The sequence below is a fragment of the Sesamum indicum genome, linkage group LG8 (assembly GCF_000512975.1).
Source record: "Sesamum indicum cultivar Zhongzhi No. 13 linkage group LG8, S_indicum_v1.0, whole genome shotgun sequence".
In the NCBI taxonomy this organism is placed as follows: domain Eukaryota; kingdom Viridiplantae; phylum Streptophyta; class Magnoliopsida; order Lamiales; family Pedaliaceae; genus Sesamum; species Sesamum indicum.
In genome coordinates this window covers 19,239,263-19,257,502 of record NC_026152.1, presented here as the reverse complement: position 1 = coordinate 19,257,502, position 18,240 = coordinate 19,239,263, and the positions used below count along the sequence as shown (strand labels likewise).

The following is an 18,240-nucleotide window of genomic DNA, read 5'->3' as shown; positions in this document are numbered from 1 at the left end:
TTGCCGAACTGGGTCCAACAGGACTAGCTAGATTCTGGTGTACTTTGATTGTTGAGGAATTGAGATGGGACAGGGTTTGTCTGAAGAATCAAGAATGTACTCAATTCAGCACTAACTTCAACAAGAAGAAATGGAAGATTGTCCTGACCGCATTAAGTATATATAAGTAACATGTGTTGACCGTTAATCTGGATAGAAGTGATTTTCCAATACACTCCTAACTCAATTAATTTTTAATTCTGCTATACTCTCTATATGTTAATATTTGAAATTATACGGAATCAGTAATTACATTTACATGTATGTATATTTGGCGCACTCCTTTCCAATTTTAGGTGGTTCAATGCCTTATCCGGCCTTCAATCTGTGGATACGGATATGCGCATAATTGCACTTACCAGCCACCATAAAAATAAAAAATTGGTTCCTGTCCCTACCACCTATTATTGTTATTTTTATTGCTATTTAGGATTAAAAGGATTTTACAATTTTAAAGTAGGTGAACCTCATCAATTATTTCTCTAAACTAAAAAAACCTTCACTTACCCTCTTATTTTTGAAATAATTATTTGAATTAATAAAAATAAAAAAAATACTCTTCACTATTAATAAAATGTGCCCCTCTCTATAATAAAGTATATCAATTAATTTGAGGTCAAATTTTGTTCAGTTAAGCAGTATAAAATTATTTTTTGTAATTTAATTTTAAATTAACAAATGAAAATGTATTTTGTGTATTAAATTTTACACCATACTAATATCATTTTGTACTTAATCAATTTATACTAATTCAATATTAATTTATGATTGAATAAATTTAAAGTCAAATTGATTAATTATATTTTATAATAAAGGGCATTGAAGTGAAATGTATTTAACCCTTTCTTGTGTGCATGCCTGACTTTTCCGGGATGTATTCTTGAACACGTAAAGAAATCTTAAATGTTTAGCAAGTAATGCGGACATTCTTCCCCTCTCCAGCCCATGCACACATGCAGAGTTGATGAGCTATTAATTGCTATATATTCGACTCTTCTCCCCATTTTCCTCTCCACCCCATCACACTCATGAAACCTCAAACATAGCACTGAACTGGTTTCTTGAGGCTGAAAATGAGCTGGTGTTGCGCTGGAGCTGCAAAGGTAAATATGGCACTCACGTGTATTTCATTTCTATTAAATTTCTTTGGATTTCTATCTTAGTGGTTGATGATTAGCAGAAAAAATCCAAAGAAGATGAGGCACCCCGGAAGCACGATCGAGAGCGTAGCCCTGATAATTGGGGTAACTGGACTCGTGGGCAACAGCCTGGCGGAGATCCTGCCGCTCTCCGACACTCCTGGTGGCCCTTGGAAGGTCTACGGCGTCGCCCGCCGGCCCCGTCCTTCCTGGAGTGATGACTATCCAATCAACTACATCCAGTGTGACGTACTCAACCGTGACGATACACAGGCCAAGCTTTCAACTCTCACCGATAACACACACGTGTTTTACGCAACCTGGACCAACAGACCCACCGAGGCTGAAAATTGCGAAGCCAATGGCAGAATGCTTCAAAATGTGCTTGATGCAGTCATCCCTAACTGCCCCAATTTGAAGCACATTTGCATGCAGACTGGGAGGAAGCATTATGTTGGGCCTTTTGAGGCTTTTGGAAAGTTGGAAACACAGCTGGAAACTCCGTATACTGAGGATATGCCCCGATTGAATTACATCAATTTCTATTACACTCTAGAAGACATTCTGTGTAAGGAGGTTGAGAAGAAGGAAGGTCTGACTTGGTCTGTGCACAGGCCGGGCACTATATTTGGATTCTCACCACATAGCATGATGAATTTGGTGGGGGCCCTTTGTGCATACGCAGCTATATGTAAGCATGAGGGTAAGGTTTTGAGGTTTCCAGGGTGCAAGGAGGCCTGGGATGGTTATTCGGATTGCTCCGATGCTGATCTGATTGCTGAGCATCAGATATGGGCAGCGGTGGATCCTCATGCAAAGAATGAGGCTTTCAATGTGAACAATGGAGATGTGTATAAGTGGAAACATTTGTGGAAGGTGTTGGCGAAGCAGTTTGGAGTGGAATGTGGGGAGCATGAGGAAGGGCAGACGATTACGTTTGAGGGGTTGATGAAGGATAAAGGTGGAGTTTGGGATGAAATGGTGAGGGAGAATGGTTTGACGCCTACTAAATTGGAGGATGTGGGATTATGGTGGTTTGCAGATGTTATATTGGGAAATAAGTGTTTCTTGGATACGATGAACAAGAGTAAGGAGCATGGGTTTTTGGGATTTAGGAATTCCAAGAAATCCTTCATTTCTTGGATCGAAAAGGTGAAAGCTAACAAGATTGTTCCTTAATATGAGGATAGCTGCTGCACAGTACTGTACTCTAGACAAGTATGCATGTTTCCTTAGTTTCTCATCTCTGGTTCTGTTTTTCAAGTGGTCTCTGTTGCACATTTCTCCTTATTGAAAGATGTTTGCGAAAGTAAGGGAATAAGACTGAAAATAAAGCTGTTGCCTGTATATGTAATCTTTAGCATATATTACCTGTACGTAATGGAGTTATGGTAAGGACTTTTGGCTGTACTGTTAACATGAAGAATAATTGGAACATAGGTAGTGAAAAAGTATGATTCTCAAATGCATTGTTGATAGCATATATAATAGCTATGTCCTGTTTTCCTCTTCTCTCTGCTTACTCAAATGACTTTGGGTTCTGTACTGAACTCATCTACTGCGATAACATGTACAGATAAGTGATTGACAGTGAAGGAATGAACCTCAACCATAACTGTGGCAAATTGATACGTCTGTTGCTTTAGCAGCTGAGTTCTTTTCATGTCTTAAGATATTCACAAACCAAATTATGATGCATTTGTAGACCTGCACACACTTTGAACAGTGGATGATGAATTTCCCAAGGAATAATGGAGGTCTCATTATTTCTCAAATTAGTAGTATTAAGAAGACATCCCCAAATCCAATCATATGAATAGCTGAAACATTATTACACGAATTAATTTTAACCTTTAGGACCGTAAGCCATAAAAGATTATCCACATAATTTGTTGATAGTTCATGATTTCGTAAACAAATGCAACTTCTTTTTAAAAATTGTTTGGTTAAAGTGAAAAGACAAGGGTAGTGCAAATATAATTATTTATGTGAAAGTTGTTTGATATGATTGAAATGAAATAAATTTCAAATACTATGAGTAAATTAAATAAATTGAGAGTGAAAGATTAATTTTTTAATTTTGATCAATTAAAATTTTTTATATTAAAAAACAAATAAGTTAACATTATATTAAAATTATTATGAGTTAAGATAAATTTAAAAACCCATAGATAATATATTCATCAAACAATAATAAGAATAATTTTTTAGTAAGTGCAATGCCTATAACATCATCCTGGTTTGGCAGCCACGTTCGTTCGAGCGGAAGGAAATAATTGCTATTCCCAGTCACTATCCATATTTAAAATTGAGTCCTGCCTGCCACTGACTACAAAAATCAAGAATCGAAAGAGAAATTGTACTTTTCTTCTTAATTTTTTTGGCATCCTCTCCACATCTCTATCTTTTCTCTTCTGGGATATAAAACAGAACCACTTCTTACATGTGGAGAAATCATAAACAATACTAAGTCATATACATTTTTGCCCCTCTCTCTCTCTCCTACGCACACAATCAAAGTTGATGAGCTAAACTGTATTCTTGACTCTGTCCCCTGTTTGCTACTCCACCCTGCTGTAATACAAATCCCTTTAATCCAGGCCAGGAACTCGCACATAGCATACAGTAATTCTTGCTTTCTTGAGGCTGAAGATGAGCTGGTGGTGGGCTGGAGCTATCGGCGCTGCAAAGGTGAATATCAGTGTAGTCATAGATACATGTGTGTATGTGTATGCGCGTATTTTGTTTTATGTTTAATTTCTTCGTGATTTCGATCAAAGTGTTTGAAAGTTTGTGTTTTTTGATGCTTAATTGATTGAAACAGAAAAAAATCGAGGAAGATGAGGCACCCCGGAAGCACGAGAGCGTAGCCCTGATAGTTGGGGTGACCGGGATCGTGGGCAACAGCCTGGCTGAGATCCTGCCGCTCGCCGACACTCCCGGTGGCCCCTGGAAGGTCTACGGTGTCGCCCGCCGTCCCCGACCCTCCTGGAATGATGACAATCCGATCAACTACATCCAGTGCGACGTATCCGACCCTGATGATGCCCAGGCCAAGCTTTCAACTCTCACTGACATAACCCACGTATTTTACGTCACCTGGACTAACAGATCCACCGAGGCTGAAAATTGCGAAGCCAATGGCAAAATGCTTAAAAATGTGCTTGATGCAGTCATCCCTAATTGCCCAAAATTGAAGCACATCTGCTTGCAGACTGGGAGAAAGCATTATATTGGGCCGTTCGAGATTTTCGGGAAGATAGAAACCCATGATCCTCCGTATACTGAGGATTTGCCCCGATTAAATTACATCAACTTCTATTATACCCTTGAAGACATTCTGTTTGAGGAGGTGAAGAAGAAGGAGGGTTTGACTTGGTCTGTGCACAGGCCAGGGACGATATTTGGATTCTCACCATATAGCATGATGAATTTGGTGGGGACCCTTTGTGTGTACGCAGCTATTTGTAAGCATGAGGGTGAAGTTTTGAGGTTTCCAGGATGTAAGGCTGCTTGGGACGGTTATTCAGACTGCTCTGATGCAGATTTAACTGCCGAGCACCAGATATGGGCAGCGGTCGATCCTTATGCAAAGAACGAAGCCTTCAATGTTAGCAATGGGGATGTGTTTAAATGGAAGAATTTCTGGAAGGTATTGGCAGAGCAATTTGGAGTGGAATGTGGAGGGTATGAGGAAGGCCAGACACTGACATTGGAGGAATTGATGAAGGATAAAGGTGCAGTTTGGGATGAAATCGTGAGGGAGAATGGCTTGACACCCACTAAATTGGAGGATGTGGGGCTATGGTGGTTTGGAGATATTATACTTGGAAATGAGTGTCCCTTGGATACCATGAACAAGAGTAAGGAACATGGATTTTTGGGATTTAGGAATTCAAAGAATTCCTTCATTTCTTGGATTGATAAGGTGAAAGCTTACAAGATTGTTCCTTAACTTGATACCTATCCAGTCTAAGCTTGGTGAGTGGTTGTGTTTCCTTTCTGATCTATGTTCCTGTTTTTAGTGCGGCATGTTGTAGTGTGTTGTTCGACTTTTCCTTAGTGAATGATATTCTGCAAAGAAAGGGAATAATTGCTGAAGATGAAGAAGCTCTGCGATCTGAATGTTTAATATGGCTTGTAATGGAGTTACAACAATGGATTTTGCGAATGTTATGGAACACATTGTTTGTCATTGTAGATTATATTGTTGGTTAGATAATTCTTGTTTGCTGTCTTCTTCTCTTTTTCCTCCTTAAATTAGACGACTCTTGATTTGTCAATGAAATTATCTATGTGGTGATTGGAGTTGCGTTGCAAAAGTTATTCATACTTCACAAAGACGTTCATCTGCTATTTCGGAGAAGACAAAGTACTCCACTTTGTTGCTGCTAAATTTTGTCACAACACCAGCAGTGGTGTTGTTTTCATGTTTAACCTACATACCATGTTTAGTAGCTGATAAATTTCCCAAAGAATAATGGAGGTCTACTTACTGTTCTATTAATGTGTGTTTGTAAGAAGAGATTAAGGAGAGAGTGAAGATGTGTACCAAGACGGCAGAGGTATGTAGCAGCTAAGCTACTGGAAAATTTCCCAAAGAATAATGGAGGTCTACTTACTGTTCTATTAATGTGTTAGTTGCTAGTTAATCAGTAAGGTGATTTACAACCTAATATAGGCTCGCTGATCAGGGAGCCAAAAATTGGCTTCTGCCGGTGGTTGTAACATAGGACTGAGCATGCTGTTCTAATGTTTGCATTTCCATTTCTAAGATAAAACGCCCAAGTTTCAATTTTCTAATTATGTTCGACACTCCAGCGTATGCAAGTTTCTTGAACTAATTTCACCGATCTGTCAGTGCTACAAAAATAACCTTAAATGTTACGAAACGGCTAAAGAGAAATCAATCATGGACAAGAACTGTTGTCAACTTAATACAGCCTCTAACCAGGAACAAAAACCGAAAATTTGCAACCCAAATGAAGTAATCTCCAATGGAGTGAACTTCAACTATCAGAAACACTCTGATAGCAAAAACCAAGGACAAAGAACAAAAAGAATGTGTATTTGGTGTTAGAGCCTATATCTAAAAATTAGCTGCTCTCTTATCAGAGTACTCCACTACTATAATCTATCTACACAAAACCTGTATACAAGATAACCCTTCTACTATCAAGTAATTCTTCTACTTAATAGCACCATCAATATGCCACCCTTGACCGTGATTCCTCATTCGGAAAAATTTTGTCACCTGAGTTTTCCACGGCTTCGTCTGAATTATAAGAGAAGATGTCAACAGGCGGAGTAATACAGCCGGCTGTACCTTGTTTATGGTTAGGTTTGGAAGAGCTTTTGTGATGATCAAGATAAATCACAACAACAGTGATGTCGTCATGGAAATGCCGTCTGATTCCCCTCTCAATCTTCTTAATATCTTTGTACCTCACTTCTCTCTTCTTAGCAGCTTCCTGAAGAGCAGCGGCTACTAATCTCTTGGCTATTCCCTGCAAACATTCAAAACCATGCAAAAAATGTTCTAGTCATGTTCTCTCAAAACCCAGCGAAATTCATTCAAGAAGTTTAGGTCGAAAACATGGGAGATGCATAACATTAGATTCATTATTTTTTGGCGTATTCTAATAACACAAGCCTATAAAATACTGTTTTGATCAACTTGTTTCTAATAAGAAATGCAGCATAATCCCAAAAACACGCACTTGGTTGTATCCACAATAGCATAGACCCGAAAAAGCAAAGAGATTTATGTGTTAAAGTGGAGTGGGACACTTACAGCTCTAGGGTACTTTGATACTATTTGAACGGCTGCCTCATCACTGAGGTGTTCCCAGAGACCATCAGAGGCAAAAATTAGAAAAAGATCTTGTGGGATCAGCTTTCTAGTTACAATGGAAGGTTCAGCTGTCAAAACCGGTCGCTTCATGGGGACAAAATTTCCATACTGTTGGAAAACTGGGTCTCTGTGAAATTCAGGTTTCTTCAGATATACATCGCCAATTGATCTAGACACCTGAAGAGGAAAAGGGAATATATCCAGAAATTATTAACTTTATCATCACATTTGGCTACATGTTAATAATCTGAAAGAAACAAGGAGTCAAGATGCCATCATACTCTTTTATCTCACCAGCCCACCAAGCATACCTCTAATCATATGAAAACAGAGAAAAAACAGGTCCGAAAAGCTAATGAGCTTCATTGTATTATGGCCATCATGATCTTCAAGATGATAAAAAACGAGAAGGCAGAAGACTACATTGTATTAAATAATTTCTAGTGTGACAATGTTCTGCAACTAGACCTTTAAACAAAACAGGCATAAATTAGAGTCTATCTTAGCGAGAGAAACAGCCAATTGTGTAGATAACTGTTAAAAAGAAGAATAGGTCTACAAAAAGGAGGAGCTATGAGCAGCTCTCCTGAGTCAGACATCATGAAGAAGAAATTGATTTATGGTCAATAGAGGCATGCTTGTGGTAGCTTATTCATAAGAATATTATTCATACAAACTAATTAAACTCAACGACATAAAATTCACCAATCTAGATTCTTAGACATTTCAAAGGACAGCTAAAATAATTGAGAATTGCAGTATCTCTTTATTCAGTAAACGAATGGCTAAAGAAGTTACCTGAATTATTCCCTTGATTCTCCAAACTCCTCGGCAATATACCACAATATGTGAATCATCAGGATGAAGAGCTTCAACCTCCTTCCTCACATTCTCGCACGAGACATTATGATCTGTGGACAATCTTTCAGCCACCAGACTCTTCTCTCCATCAAAACCTCTCCTGCCAAGAACAGCTCTTGAATCTCCCAAGTTTGCGACATACAATTCACCATCTGAAATTGCACCAACCAGGCAACATGAACCCACCGAAGCAATCTGTGGTTTGACCGGCATTGATCTCTTCACCAATCGCGTAAAATCCTCTTCTGTAGCATTAAAAGCCTTCTTTATTACGTCAGGCGACAACCCTCCTTGCTCTTTGGAAAATTCTACAAAAGAATAGCCAAACATATAAAAAAAAAAGGCCAAGGAAAGAAAAAGCCATAAACAGGTGCTACTCCAACAAATTGTCATAATAATATCAATCCCACAACAGTCTCTCTCAGTTCAAAATTTGAAAATGCATAAGCTCTGGGAACTTCGCAAAATAATCATCCAGACAAAAATTTCAAAGGAACACGAAAAAGTGAACTGGTGTAGAAGTAGAACGACACACGCAATTTAAACAAATAACTAATTTCATAAAATAAAACACAAGGAAAAAACCTGCAGAAAAAAGCATAAATATCATCAAAGTATCTGAAAATAGATAACTCCAGAAACCCGCCTCTTTCTGTAAACAAAATGACAATATATAACTCTTGGAACAATTAAAAAAACACATAAACCCTCCCTAATTCTTTCAAACCAAAAAATCGACCTCCGCAGACAAGAAAAGAAAAATACAAAAGGAAACATCCCACTAAAAAAAATCCTCAAATCTGCATAAAACAAACAAGAAAAAGAACAAAATTGAGAGAGAGATCAACAGACTGACTGTGGAGATAAGGGAAGAGGTGGCGGTTAACAAAGCGGGAGGCCTCAGGCCCACCATGGCCATCGTAAACTCCGACGTAGGTAGCCGATGGCGACGTAAAAACCTGGCTCTGATCCTCCAGGCTGGAATTCGCCTGCACCACCGCTATGGAAAAGTCCCCAGAGGCGTGAGGCTTCAAGTCCATGTGCCAAAGCAAGCCGTCTCCATTTCGCCTCCCGAAACACCGGAAACAGCAAGATCGCAACATCCCTCTTCGCACAGCTCTCCTATATTCAAACCTCCTCCTATAACAGTTGAAGAATGTCAAGGTATGGGTTTGTGTACAAGGATTTGCGTCCGTATGTATTGAAATTGTGTGTGTATAGTTAAATTGTGGGATGGGGTGGGGAAATTATTTTTGAGGAGGGGTTTTATGCAGTTGATGGAGGAGAGTGGAAAATCGGAGGTGGGGATACCGCGTTTAAAAGGAAGAAGAAGAAAGCTTAACACGGCGTACCCACACCCACACCCACTTGCACAACGCGCTTTTCTTTCTTTTATTTACCCTTTTCTTTCTATATTTACCCTTTAACTACTTCATTATTTCAAAATCATATTAACAATAATAATATTTTTATCATATTTTACTTTTTTATAAAGTATATTATCAGAGTATCATTTAACCTGTAAAATACGTATTGGGCAAAGCAGTAAATTAGCAGGAAAGTTGAAGGGTAATGCGGTCAATTTGTTGTTGTGGGGATGAAGAGGTTTGGTAATTACTAATAAATGTGTGTGAATGCATCAATCTTTCAACTTTCTTTCTTTCGCCGTGTTATTTTTTTTTTAAATTACAATATTAGTTATTGTTCCACGTTGTCTCAATATATACATATAATAAATTATTTTTTATATTTTAAAATATACTAAAAATAAAAATAAAATATACAGATCACATTTAAAAAAAGAAAAGGAAAAAATCAACCATCTTAAAAATATTATCAACAAAAAAAAATAAAACAATAATGTAGTGATGTCACATAAACTCATTTATGAATAAAATGTATCTTTATATATATATATTAGTATTTTAAATAATTTCAATTCTAATTATTTGTTCATACTATATTAACATTCATGACTTCAGAATAAGCTACATCCATAAATAAAATAAAAATTAATGGATCTTAGAGAAAATAGGAATATTTAAAAATTAATGTTCTACTTACAAGCTTGAGAAATTTTCATTTAAACAAGAGAGAGAGAGAGAGAGAGAGAGAGATTTAAATGCAGAATCTCTTAATAATCCTTACAAGATTGAGGAATTCAATTACACAATCTTTTAATGAAAAGCATCCCCTCCTTACAAGTAAACATATCTTTTCCTAAGATTATAAGCTTTTCCAATATCTTATAAAATATTATAATGTTAGGAAAACTTTCTAAATATTAATTTGCAAGATTAAGCAATTAGATGTCAGAGTATTTATAAATTGTATTTTTCCTAATTTATTTTTAAAATTTGATCCACTATTCTTCAATTTTAATTCTATTAATTAAAAAGATGTTATATATTTCAAGAACTTATAAAATTTATTTTTATAATATTTTACAAATTTTGAAAGAAATTTATTAACGTATATTAAACTTGTAATATATTTTCAATGCGGTAGAGGAAGTTCACTCGACACTGAGATTAGACTGCTTAATTAATAATGAGAAATATTTGAGAATTTTTTGTTTTAATTAATTAATTAGTATTTGCGTCAATCTTAAACTACATCGTTGTCACTGGCAAACTTATGACCCACATTCACGACTTTTTTTGTTTTTTTTTTTATTAATAGCCCCGTGGCACGTTATTTTGTGTGTGCATATAATAAATAATATTCTACATTTTAAATTATATTATGAATAATATATATACATATATAAAAACTAATACATTATATTTTTAAAAGAAAAAAAGAAAGAAAGAAAAAAAACAACAAAAAGAAAAAGAAAATAAGTGTAGTGGTATAATTGATATAACGACAAAATTAGTGTTGCGGTGTCATAATCATCATTTATGAGGAAAAAAAAACCTTTTCTTTTTATGTAGTATAGATAATCATATTATTTGTTTTCTATGCATATCTGTTTATTCCGTATTGGAGATTCTAATATTATTTACGAAGTGAGTAAAAAAGTTAAGTTCATCCCAACAAGGATAATCATAAAAACCCTGTTTATGGATAAAAATATTCCTCTTAAAATTCAATTCAATTATCATTAGACCAATACTTTACCAATTGAATTTAATATTCTTGGGGATTGGCAAACCTGTCACTATGTTTTTTTTTTTTTTTTTTAATTTTGTAGTTACTAAATATGTAAATAAAATAAGAAAAAAACATAATTACATTAAAAATGTGGAATGTGAATGACATAGAAAGCATTATTGATGTGGGTGGGACAAAGGGAAGACTGGTTTTTAGTTCACTAGTACCCAAGACTTGATCTATTTTTCTGAACAAAATTTCCACACAGATAGATATTGATAGTAACCCCTCTCTTAATCTTTGATGAATGAATGTCTCCCCCACCCCACTTGATGACTTTTGCTTCTTACATCACCTCAAAATTCACAATTGGACACAAGATTCTACATAATACATTAAGTGTTGTATAATATTTTCTTGTGTTAATTCAGATCATATTAGGTACAAAACCGTTGATTTCAGAGAAGATTGATATGTATGATGCGTAAAATTGTATTTTTAGTGTGGTATCAAAGGGATGTAACTGATAAAATAGGTGAGGGTATGATGGGTTTAATCCATATGAGTGTGATGAAAGAGGTCAGGAAAGCAAGAGAGTTGTAGCAGGTTAGGGAAAGGAAGTCTAAGATGAAATTCCATTTACACCAAGACTGAAAAGGGCAAGAAGAGAAGGTTGCACATTCACATTTCAGCCATTTTCATTGGAAGCTTCGTGACCCATATTAGACGTTCTTGAGTTGCTCAACCAATTTTTACCAAGTCTTTGTGATATCCCGGAATGACACGTTTCATTATACATTAGGATTGTTACAGTTATGTCCATCATCATCTTTACATGGTTTTACGACTTTGCAGAAACATATACTTTTTGATATTGTGAGAAGGGGCATTCATTGTCACTATCTTATTTTTTCAAGTTTTGTTTTAAAGAAAATCGTTATGATGAGTGTTGCAAATCAGACAAGGAAGAGTAGGTTTGGTTTTGATAAATCAATGTCGTTTTCTTGAAAACAAAGTTAATTTGGACTGTAGCTTGAGGTTTAGGGGTGGCCTCGAGAGGTGGAATTGGAATTTGGGGAAGGTAATGACCTCTCCTTCACGACAGCAGATGAAGACTCAAAAAAGAGAAGAGCAAAAACAGTCTAATTGGACAAACATTAATATATCATATTATGAGTATTGATTTGAATGCAAGAATTTTGACAAGATGGTCAAGCTATCCACAGGACCACAAGTCTGAGGCTGCTTTCAATATTAATTTCACATTCAAAGAAAGAAAATTGGATACTGATGTTGAATGCAATGCAAAACCAAAGCTTGTCCCAGCACGACCCAGTCTACTTTATAACTTGGAAACAACCTGCCCACTTGACCTTCTCCCCTGCTAAAATCTTCCCAGGAAAAAATGCCTCCCAGAATCAAACACCTGTATTGTTTTTCTTTCGACAAGAACGACTTAATAACAATGCATTTTTATGACTGTACTAAGTTCCAAACAATTACGTCATTCCTAATGTTAAGATATCAAATACTAATAAAGAAATTATTACAAGAACTAGATAGACGACGCATATTATATTGCATGACTGACCTTTGAATTGAGAGGCCTCGGTCATACCACTTCAAAGTGCTAATAAGCTCATGCGGCAGTACATTATTACAGCTAATTTTTTAGTGCATAACAATCATCCGGTTAAAACATGGGTTTTCCTCAACAAATAAAGCCATCGGCAAGCTAGTAGTTGAATTTATTGGAAACACAGGAAGCAAAGTGATATAGGGACGTCCAATTAGGTTACGCTTTTAATTTCTTCTGGCGCAGAAGCCCTTTCCCTATAAAAATGTAAATGATACATGCTGCTGTGGACAATCGAGTACACTGAATACGGTGCTGGGTTTATCAGGACAGCAGCAAGTTAAATGCCCATGTGGGGGTACACGTTCAGAGTTGGGGCTATCTCTGATTTGCATGCACAATCTGCAGTCGGCAAGGTTTAAAAGCCAACATAATGCTGTCAAGTCAAACTTTTCATCACTGAACAACTCAAGCTAATTTACAATCTTGTAGTTTTAGTTTCTCTTCAGTGTCGTCAGAATTAAAACAACACATTACAACTCCAATTTCTCAATGCGCACTAGAAAAGTCAGCAAAACTGATTTAGCATGAGAAAGGACCTTCAAACAGCTCAACATTCTAAATTCCCTTCTACACCATTTAGAGTTGCATCTATACTCCTGCGACAATACGGACAGTCCCCACAAGTCCGTACCCAGGGATCCAAGCAGCAAAAATGATACCTATGTCCACATGGTAGCCGTATTAGCTCGTCTCCCTCCAAGAAACTCTCCAGGCATATGCTGCACTCCCTTAATGCCCTTGACATGCCATGTTCATCACTTTCCTCTGGGGGACAGAAAAACTCAACAGGCAAACAGCTCAGTGCCTCTTGAGTAAGCCCTGGAGGTCTCTTGCTCATTTGTTGGCCAACAGAATTGGTTAAGGGGTCCATTGCTGCAAGCCATTCTCTCGATATTTCTGTTTCCCAATCTCCAGCATCAACAAGCCTGAAGTCATCAGCTATTGCAATGTCATTACGATGGCTGCTTGATGAACTCCTGTTGCTCCGCCTACAATGAACAATAATATAGCCAACTGATTAAACAGGTAGATGTACAAGTTTTAAGAAAAATAATGCATCATGTTTCCAAGTGTATGATAGCTACAGAAGAATAAACAAAAGCCACTCAAGGAGAATAACATCTTGAGCAGTCCTACATAGGGAAGGCATCCAAACTGTAAGTCAAACCAGTTAACTGGTAAGAGCCCCTCCAAACAGCATATTCAACAGAATAAGATTGAGGGGCAGAATGAGTAGGAAAATAATGCAGAAAAAAGGTGAAAGAAAAATAATTAAATTTAAGGACTTAACAAGGCTTGGCATTCCAAAGGAAGGAAAGTGATACTGTACAGTGCAAAGCACAACTGACTAACACACTTGTGTTTTGTATTTTGTGTTCAACTCGTAGTGAAATTCATAGTTATTCAAGTTATGATATGCTAAACAAGAAAAATTTCCTCAAGGTTTGTTTATGTATTTCTGCTAATTGAGTGGGATGGGGGATATGAAGCTTTATTCGTCTTACCAACCTGCTACTAGAAAGAGTTACACCTCTCAACCTTTGCAAAAGTCTTTCTCTTGCAAGCAGCACAGCTCCAGGAAGCCTGTCAGTGGGCCTGTCATTCCCACTGTATCTCAGCCTATCTCGTGTATTAACATGATTTCCAGAGTGGCTTCCATTTCCTGAGGAAAATTGGTGACCACCTTCTTCAAGCCGAATTAATTCACGTTCCTGACCGGTGTAAATGAAAGGAAATGAGAGCAAGCAAAAGTGAATAATTCAGAAGGGTCGTTTCATTGTGGATTATTTAAAAGGTAAGTGATTTAAAAAGCTCCAAAAGACTTCAGATTTGATGGGGCATATGCCTAGCACTGGGGAAAGATGAAAGCCACTCTCAACACACGGAAAAGTGCATTTACAGTTTAAATAATATAGAAAATAATTCAGACTCAGTTGAAATTACCGGGTTTTTTTGCGTTTAAAAAATAAGAATCTCCTAATAGACAAAACATGTATAAATTAGTCATGCACAAACTGCAACTTCAGAACTTAAGATCAAGGAATGTCAAATAAACAGCAAATACTGTAATCAGATGACACCAAGAAATTGAAAACAAGTATGCAAAACTCATTTGTGAAAGTTGAATTTCAACAGAATCATTACAGCGGCTGGACAAAACAAAAGGATTTGGGCATGAAACGAAATTTAGGCCTCGATCTATCAACTGAATATAACAAGGGAAAAGAACATAAAATAAGACAGCAATCTACTACTGCTACGGAACCTTTGTATCAAACCAATTGTCGATGACAATTCAGTGCCACTAGCAATTGTTTTGAACCCCTGCCCCAGCCTCAAGTATCTAGAACGGTACATATAAAACATGCCAGGTTCAAAATTGCAATCTAAGTGACAGAAACTCTTACTGCAATTTGACTTTATTCGAATGGCATGTTGATGAGTTGTTTATAAAGCAAAATCTTCTTTTCGCACAGACGAGAGCTAACACTGTACACACAATGGACTTGATTTTGAGACCAAAAAGAAGGAAATCTGGTTGACTTGAATACCACGAGAGTAATGTGCATTTTCAAAATCATTACAGCATATAGTTCATAATTGTAAACCAAGACAAATTGAGCACTCCAAGTTCTTGTCTGCACGGAAACAGAAATGACGTATACTTATAAACAAATAAATCCCACTACATCGCTTTTGTAAAGGTTAACTGGTGTCTTGTATCACATACAGAAAATAGGTGCTCAACCATTTGAAGTGAACATCCTTTGGCAAAACGTAGGAAACAATAAGTAAGGCAGATATACGCAAAACTCTCCACTCCAAGCATAAAAAATCCATTAAACAATTATCACTATCACTTTCTGAAACGAACCCTAGATATTAAGGGGGGAAAAAATCTAAAGAGCAAGCAAAATTACCAGCTCTATTGCAACTATCCCCATACTGATAGACTTAGATTACCAGCTCTATCGCAGCTAACGCCAATCAGAACCGACTTAAATTACCAGCTCTATTACAACTAATCCCTTTCTGATAGACTTAAATTAACAGCTCTATTGCAAATAATCCCAACAGAACTGACCTCATCAATCCATTTACAATTATTACAAATAAAATAAATTAAAACAAAAAAGGATTCTCACTTGAGCTGGATGAGAAGGGCGATGGGGTAGGGGCTGCCTGGGATTATGAAGAGCTCGGCGCAACGGATCGCAGCCGTCAGGATCGAGTCGATCGCGGCGAGTGTGATTTCCGCCGGCGCTGTTGTAGTGGCGGTGGCGGCGATTAGCCCGATAGACAGGCGGAGGAGAACCCCAATCCGAGCCGACACCAAAGGTATCCGAATTTCGACCGTACCGCGACCTCCGATTGTAGAATAGCTCCGAAGCGCTCGTCATACAACTCTAATTCACAACGGTGGATATGGATCCTGCAAATAAAATCTTAGTTAATTTATGCAAAGGGAAAGCGGATCAAAACGAAAAGTTTCAATCGCACTCTATTTCCGGGAAATTACTGAAATCTAGGGAAGAAAAATTGGATTAGAGAGGGAAAAATTGGATTAGAGAGGGAAAAATTGAAGGAAATTGAGGCGGCACCTTCGAGGATATGCGGAGAATGGATAGAACTCAGAAAGGAAAGTGGACAACTACTACTTATGCCTCTTTCCTTTAAATTTCGCCGTTTTGTTGTTTGATTTTATAGGACTTAACTAAAGATATTTTTACACCTACGGAATTGCGTAAATGTAAGCACTTGTTTTGCTAGAAATCAGAACAAGCCTTTATACGATAATTCATTGTTGTCCGAATTTCTAAACTTGCAAGTCGCCAAATTGACGTTCCATAACAATAAAATTATAATCATTTTTTATAAAAATTAATCATTATTACATATTTATTTTAATAGTGAATATTGATTGATTTGCAATAATTATTCGTTTGTTTTTTATGCTTCAATTTTATTATTATGTCTTTATATTTATCGCTTGTGCTAGCGCGTTTTCCGAAGTGATTCTTTCAATAGAAAGGAAAACGTCTCTTTTTTGTTAAAAATTATACAGGAATTAAAATCCTCTCAATTCTAAAAACCAACACATGTTAGTACAATTTTTGTTGAAATCACCCCGGCCCCATTCTAGTAAGAGAAATAATATTATGAAACTTATAATATGCTACTAAAAAAAGTTGGATTAAATCATAACATTTTATATTTAAATTTCTTAAAATATTTATCGCAGACTTTATAAGGTGACTCAAAATATCCTCTAAATCTAAACTAATTATACACCAACAATATTACTAACTGTGATGCATGTAACAAATGTATCGTCTCAAATTAATTAAAAAAGAATAGTTAAGCAGTTATGAGATAGATCCAGTTTTGGTCAAAGAGGTAATGAAGAAACGGAAAGGTTAATAGCAGGTAATTAATACATGCAAGACATGTGAGTCTGACCACCCACAACTCCCAATATTTGGTGTGGAACAACAGGAAATACGTGAACCACTTCTATTATATGAGATTGCGGGAATAATTCCAATTCATGGATATTAAAATTAAAATGCTACACCTTTCTTTTATTCCCACTGCTAATGATGGTTTATATTAAAATTAAAATACCAGAATTATTATATGTAAGTGACTAAATACTCTTTGTTCCAATTTCGTTTTTTAAATTACTTGCACATTTGGAATTTCTCCTTAATCGACATGTTAAAACATTATTGATGTGACATAAAATAAATATTTTCGTATTTATTTCGGGAAAAAGCGCATTTTATTGGTTGTCTTCATTTCATTTTATTGGTTAGAGCTAAATTCAGTAGCTTCTTGGTTCATTTTGCCATCATACTTCTTTATTAAAGCTGATTACGTTGGGATTCAGGCTCCTTATTAATTATAGTGAAGTGATTTTTGCGATTTAATTAGATTTTCTGAATTAATTTATTCCAGTATATTTCTTCTTATTGTCAAGGTGGTGTTCATGTTACAAAAATTAATTTCAAATCAAGGTGGTGTTCATGTTACAAAAATTAATTTCAAATTTATTTAACATGCAATATTTTGTTAATAAAATAGAGTAATCTAAATAATTACTTTTTGAAAATTAAAACGAAGAACACATATAGTATATACTATTATTTATCTTGTGGTGTGTGGGGCAATAATATGAATTAATTATTGTATGGTTTATGATCAAGCCGTTCATCAGTGGTCCTCAGCCAAACAGTGCGATCAAATGAGGCTGCGTTGTCGGGGACGCCGTCCATCACCCATTCGTGGCCTTCAGGGAAATATATGGCGGAGCGGGGATGGGGCAACCACCTGCTCTGTCCATGCACCGCCCCCACGCCCACCTGCTCATCCTCCACATCTATAATCTCCTTCTTTCCCTCATCTGACCCTACAAACTTGCTCATATAACGTTCAAATTCCAATCCCCTCCTGCATGCATTTATAAAATTAAAAAAAAATTAATTTAATTTAATGAAATCAATGAAACTGAAGGCCCCATGTTAATTACCAGCAATCGAATGCAGCACACTTCGTCACACGTAATTTATTAATTTCGATTCATGCATCATGTGCATAATTATTTTTAAATT

General features: G+C 36.4%; 4 protein-coding genes across 4 annotated transcripts; 2 read left to right on the top strand and 2 right to left on the bottom strand.

The window, feature by feature from the left end:
- LOC105169477 (3-oxo-Delta(4,5)-steroid 5-beta-reductase-like) lies at window positions 1,112-2,557 on the top strand. Its single transcript, XM_011089871.2, has one exon. The coding sequence runs from the start codon at window positions 1,209-1,211 to the stop codon at window positions 2,355-2,357; it is 1,149 nt and encodes a 382-aa protein (XP_011088173.2). The 5' UTR covers window positions 1,112-1,208; the 3' UTR covers window positions 2,358-2,557.
- LOC105169475 (3-oxo-Delta(4,5)-steroid 5-beta-reductase) lies at window positions 3,555-5,416 on the top strand. Its single transcript, XM_011089869.2, has 2 exons — window positions 3,555-3,869; window positions 4,003-5,416. Exons 1-2 carry the CDS (start codon window positions 3,831-3,833, stop codon window positions 5,131-5,133), a joined length of 1,170 nt encoding a protein of 389 aa, XP_011088171.1. The 5' UTR covers window positions 3,555-3,830; the 3' UTR covers window positions 5,134-5,416.
- LOC105169476 (probable protein phosphatase 2C 63) lies at window positions 6,075-9,215 on the bottom strand. Its single transcript, XM_011089870.2, has 4 exons — window positions 8,750-9,215; window positions 7,831-8,201; window positions 6,973-7,209; window positions 6,075-6,685 (listed from the first exon to the last, which is right to left on the bottom strand). Exons 1-4 carry the CDS (start codon window positions 8,994-8,996, stop codon window positions 6,383-6,385), a joined length of 1,158 nt encoding a protein of 385 aa, XP_011088172.1. The 5' UTR covers window positions 8,997-9,215; the 3' UTR covers window positions 6,075-6,382.
- LOC105169474 (probable E3 ubiquitin-protein ligase RHY1A) lies at window positions 12,997-16,389 on the bottom strand. The gene is made up of 4 exons (XM_011089867.2): window positions 16,231-16,389; window positions 15,775-16,061; window positions 14,138-14,340; window positions 12,997-13,617 (listed from the first exon to the last, which is right to left on the bottom strand). Exons 2-4 carry the CDS (start codon window positions 16,027-16,029, stop codon window positions 13,176-13,178), a joined length of 900 nt encoding a protein of 299 aa, XP_011088169.1. The 5' UTR covers window positions 16,030-16,061; window positions 16,231-16,389; the 3' UTR covers window positions 12,997-13,175.

What these genes read in the sequence shown, in the direction of transcription:
- LOC105169477 (XM_011089871.2), top strand. Translation starts at nt 1,209, where the DNA reads ATGATTAGCAGAAAAAATCCAAAGAAGATGAGGCACCCCGGAAGCACG.
- LOC105169475 (XM_011089869.2), top strand. Translation starts at nt 3,831, where the DNA reads ATGAGCTGGTGGTGGGCTGGAGCTATCGGCGCTGCAAAG. An exon ending in GAGCTATCGGCGCTGCAAAG is followed by an intron (nt 3,870 to 4,002) that starts GTGAATATCAGT and finishes TGATTGAAACAG; the next exon opens with AAAAAAATCGAGGAAGATGA.
- LOC105169476 (XM_011089870.2), bottom strand. Translation starts at nt 8,996, where the DNA reads ATGTTGCGATCTTGCTGTTTCCGGTGTTTCGGGAGGCGAAATGGAGAC. An exon ending in GAATCAAGGGAATAATTCAG is followed by an intron (nt 7,210 to 7,830) that starts GTAACTTCTTTA and finishes TTTCCTCTTCAG; the next exon opens with GTGTCTAGATCAATTGGCGA. An exon ending in TATCAAAGTACCCTAGAGCT is followed by an intron (nt 6,686 to 6,972) that starts GTAAGTGTCCCA and finishes GAATGTTTGCAG; the next exon opens with GGAATAGCCAAGAGATTAGT.
- LOC105169474 (XM_011089867.2), bottom strand. Translation starts at nt 16,029, where the DNA reads ATGACGAGCGCTTCGGAGCTATTCTACAATCGGAGGTCGCGGTACGGT. An exon ending in GCCCTTCTCATCCAGCTCAA is followed by an intron (nt 14,341 to 15,774) that starts GTGAGAATCCTT and finishes TACACCGGTCAG; the next exon opens with GAACGTGAATTAATTCGGCT. An exon ending in GTAACTCTTTCTAGTAGCAG is followed by an intron (nt 13,618 to 14,137) that starts GTTGGTAAGACG and finishes TGTTCATTGTAG; the next exon opens with GCGGAGCAACAGGAGTTCAT.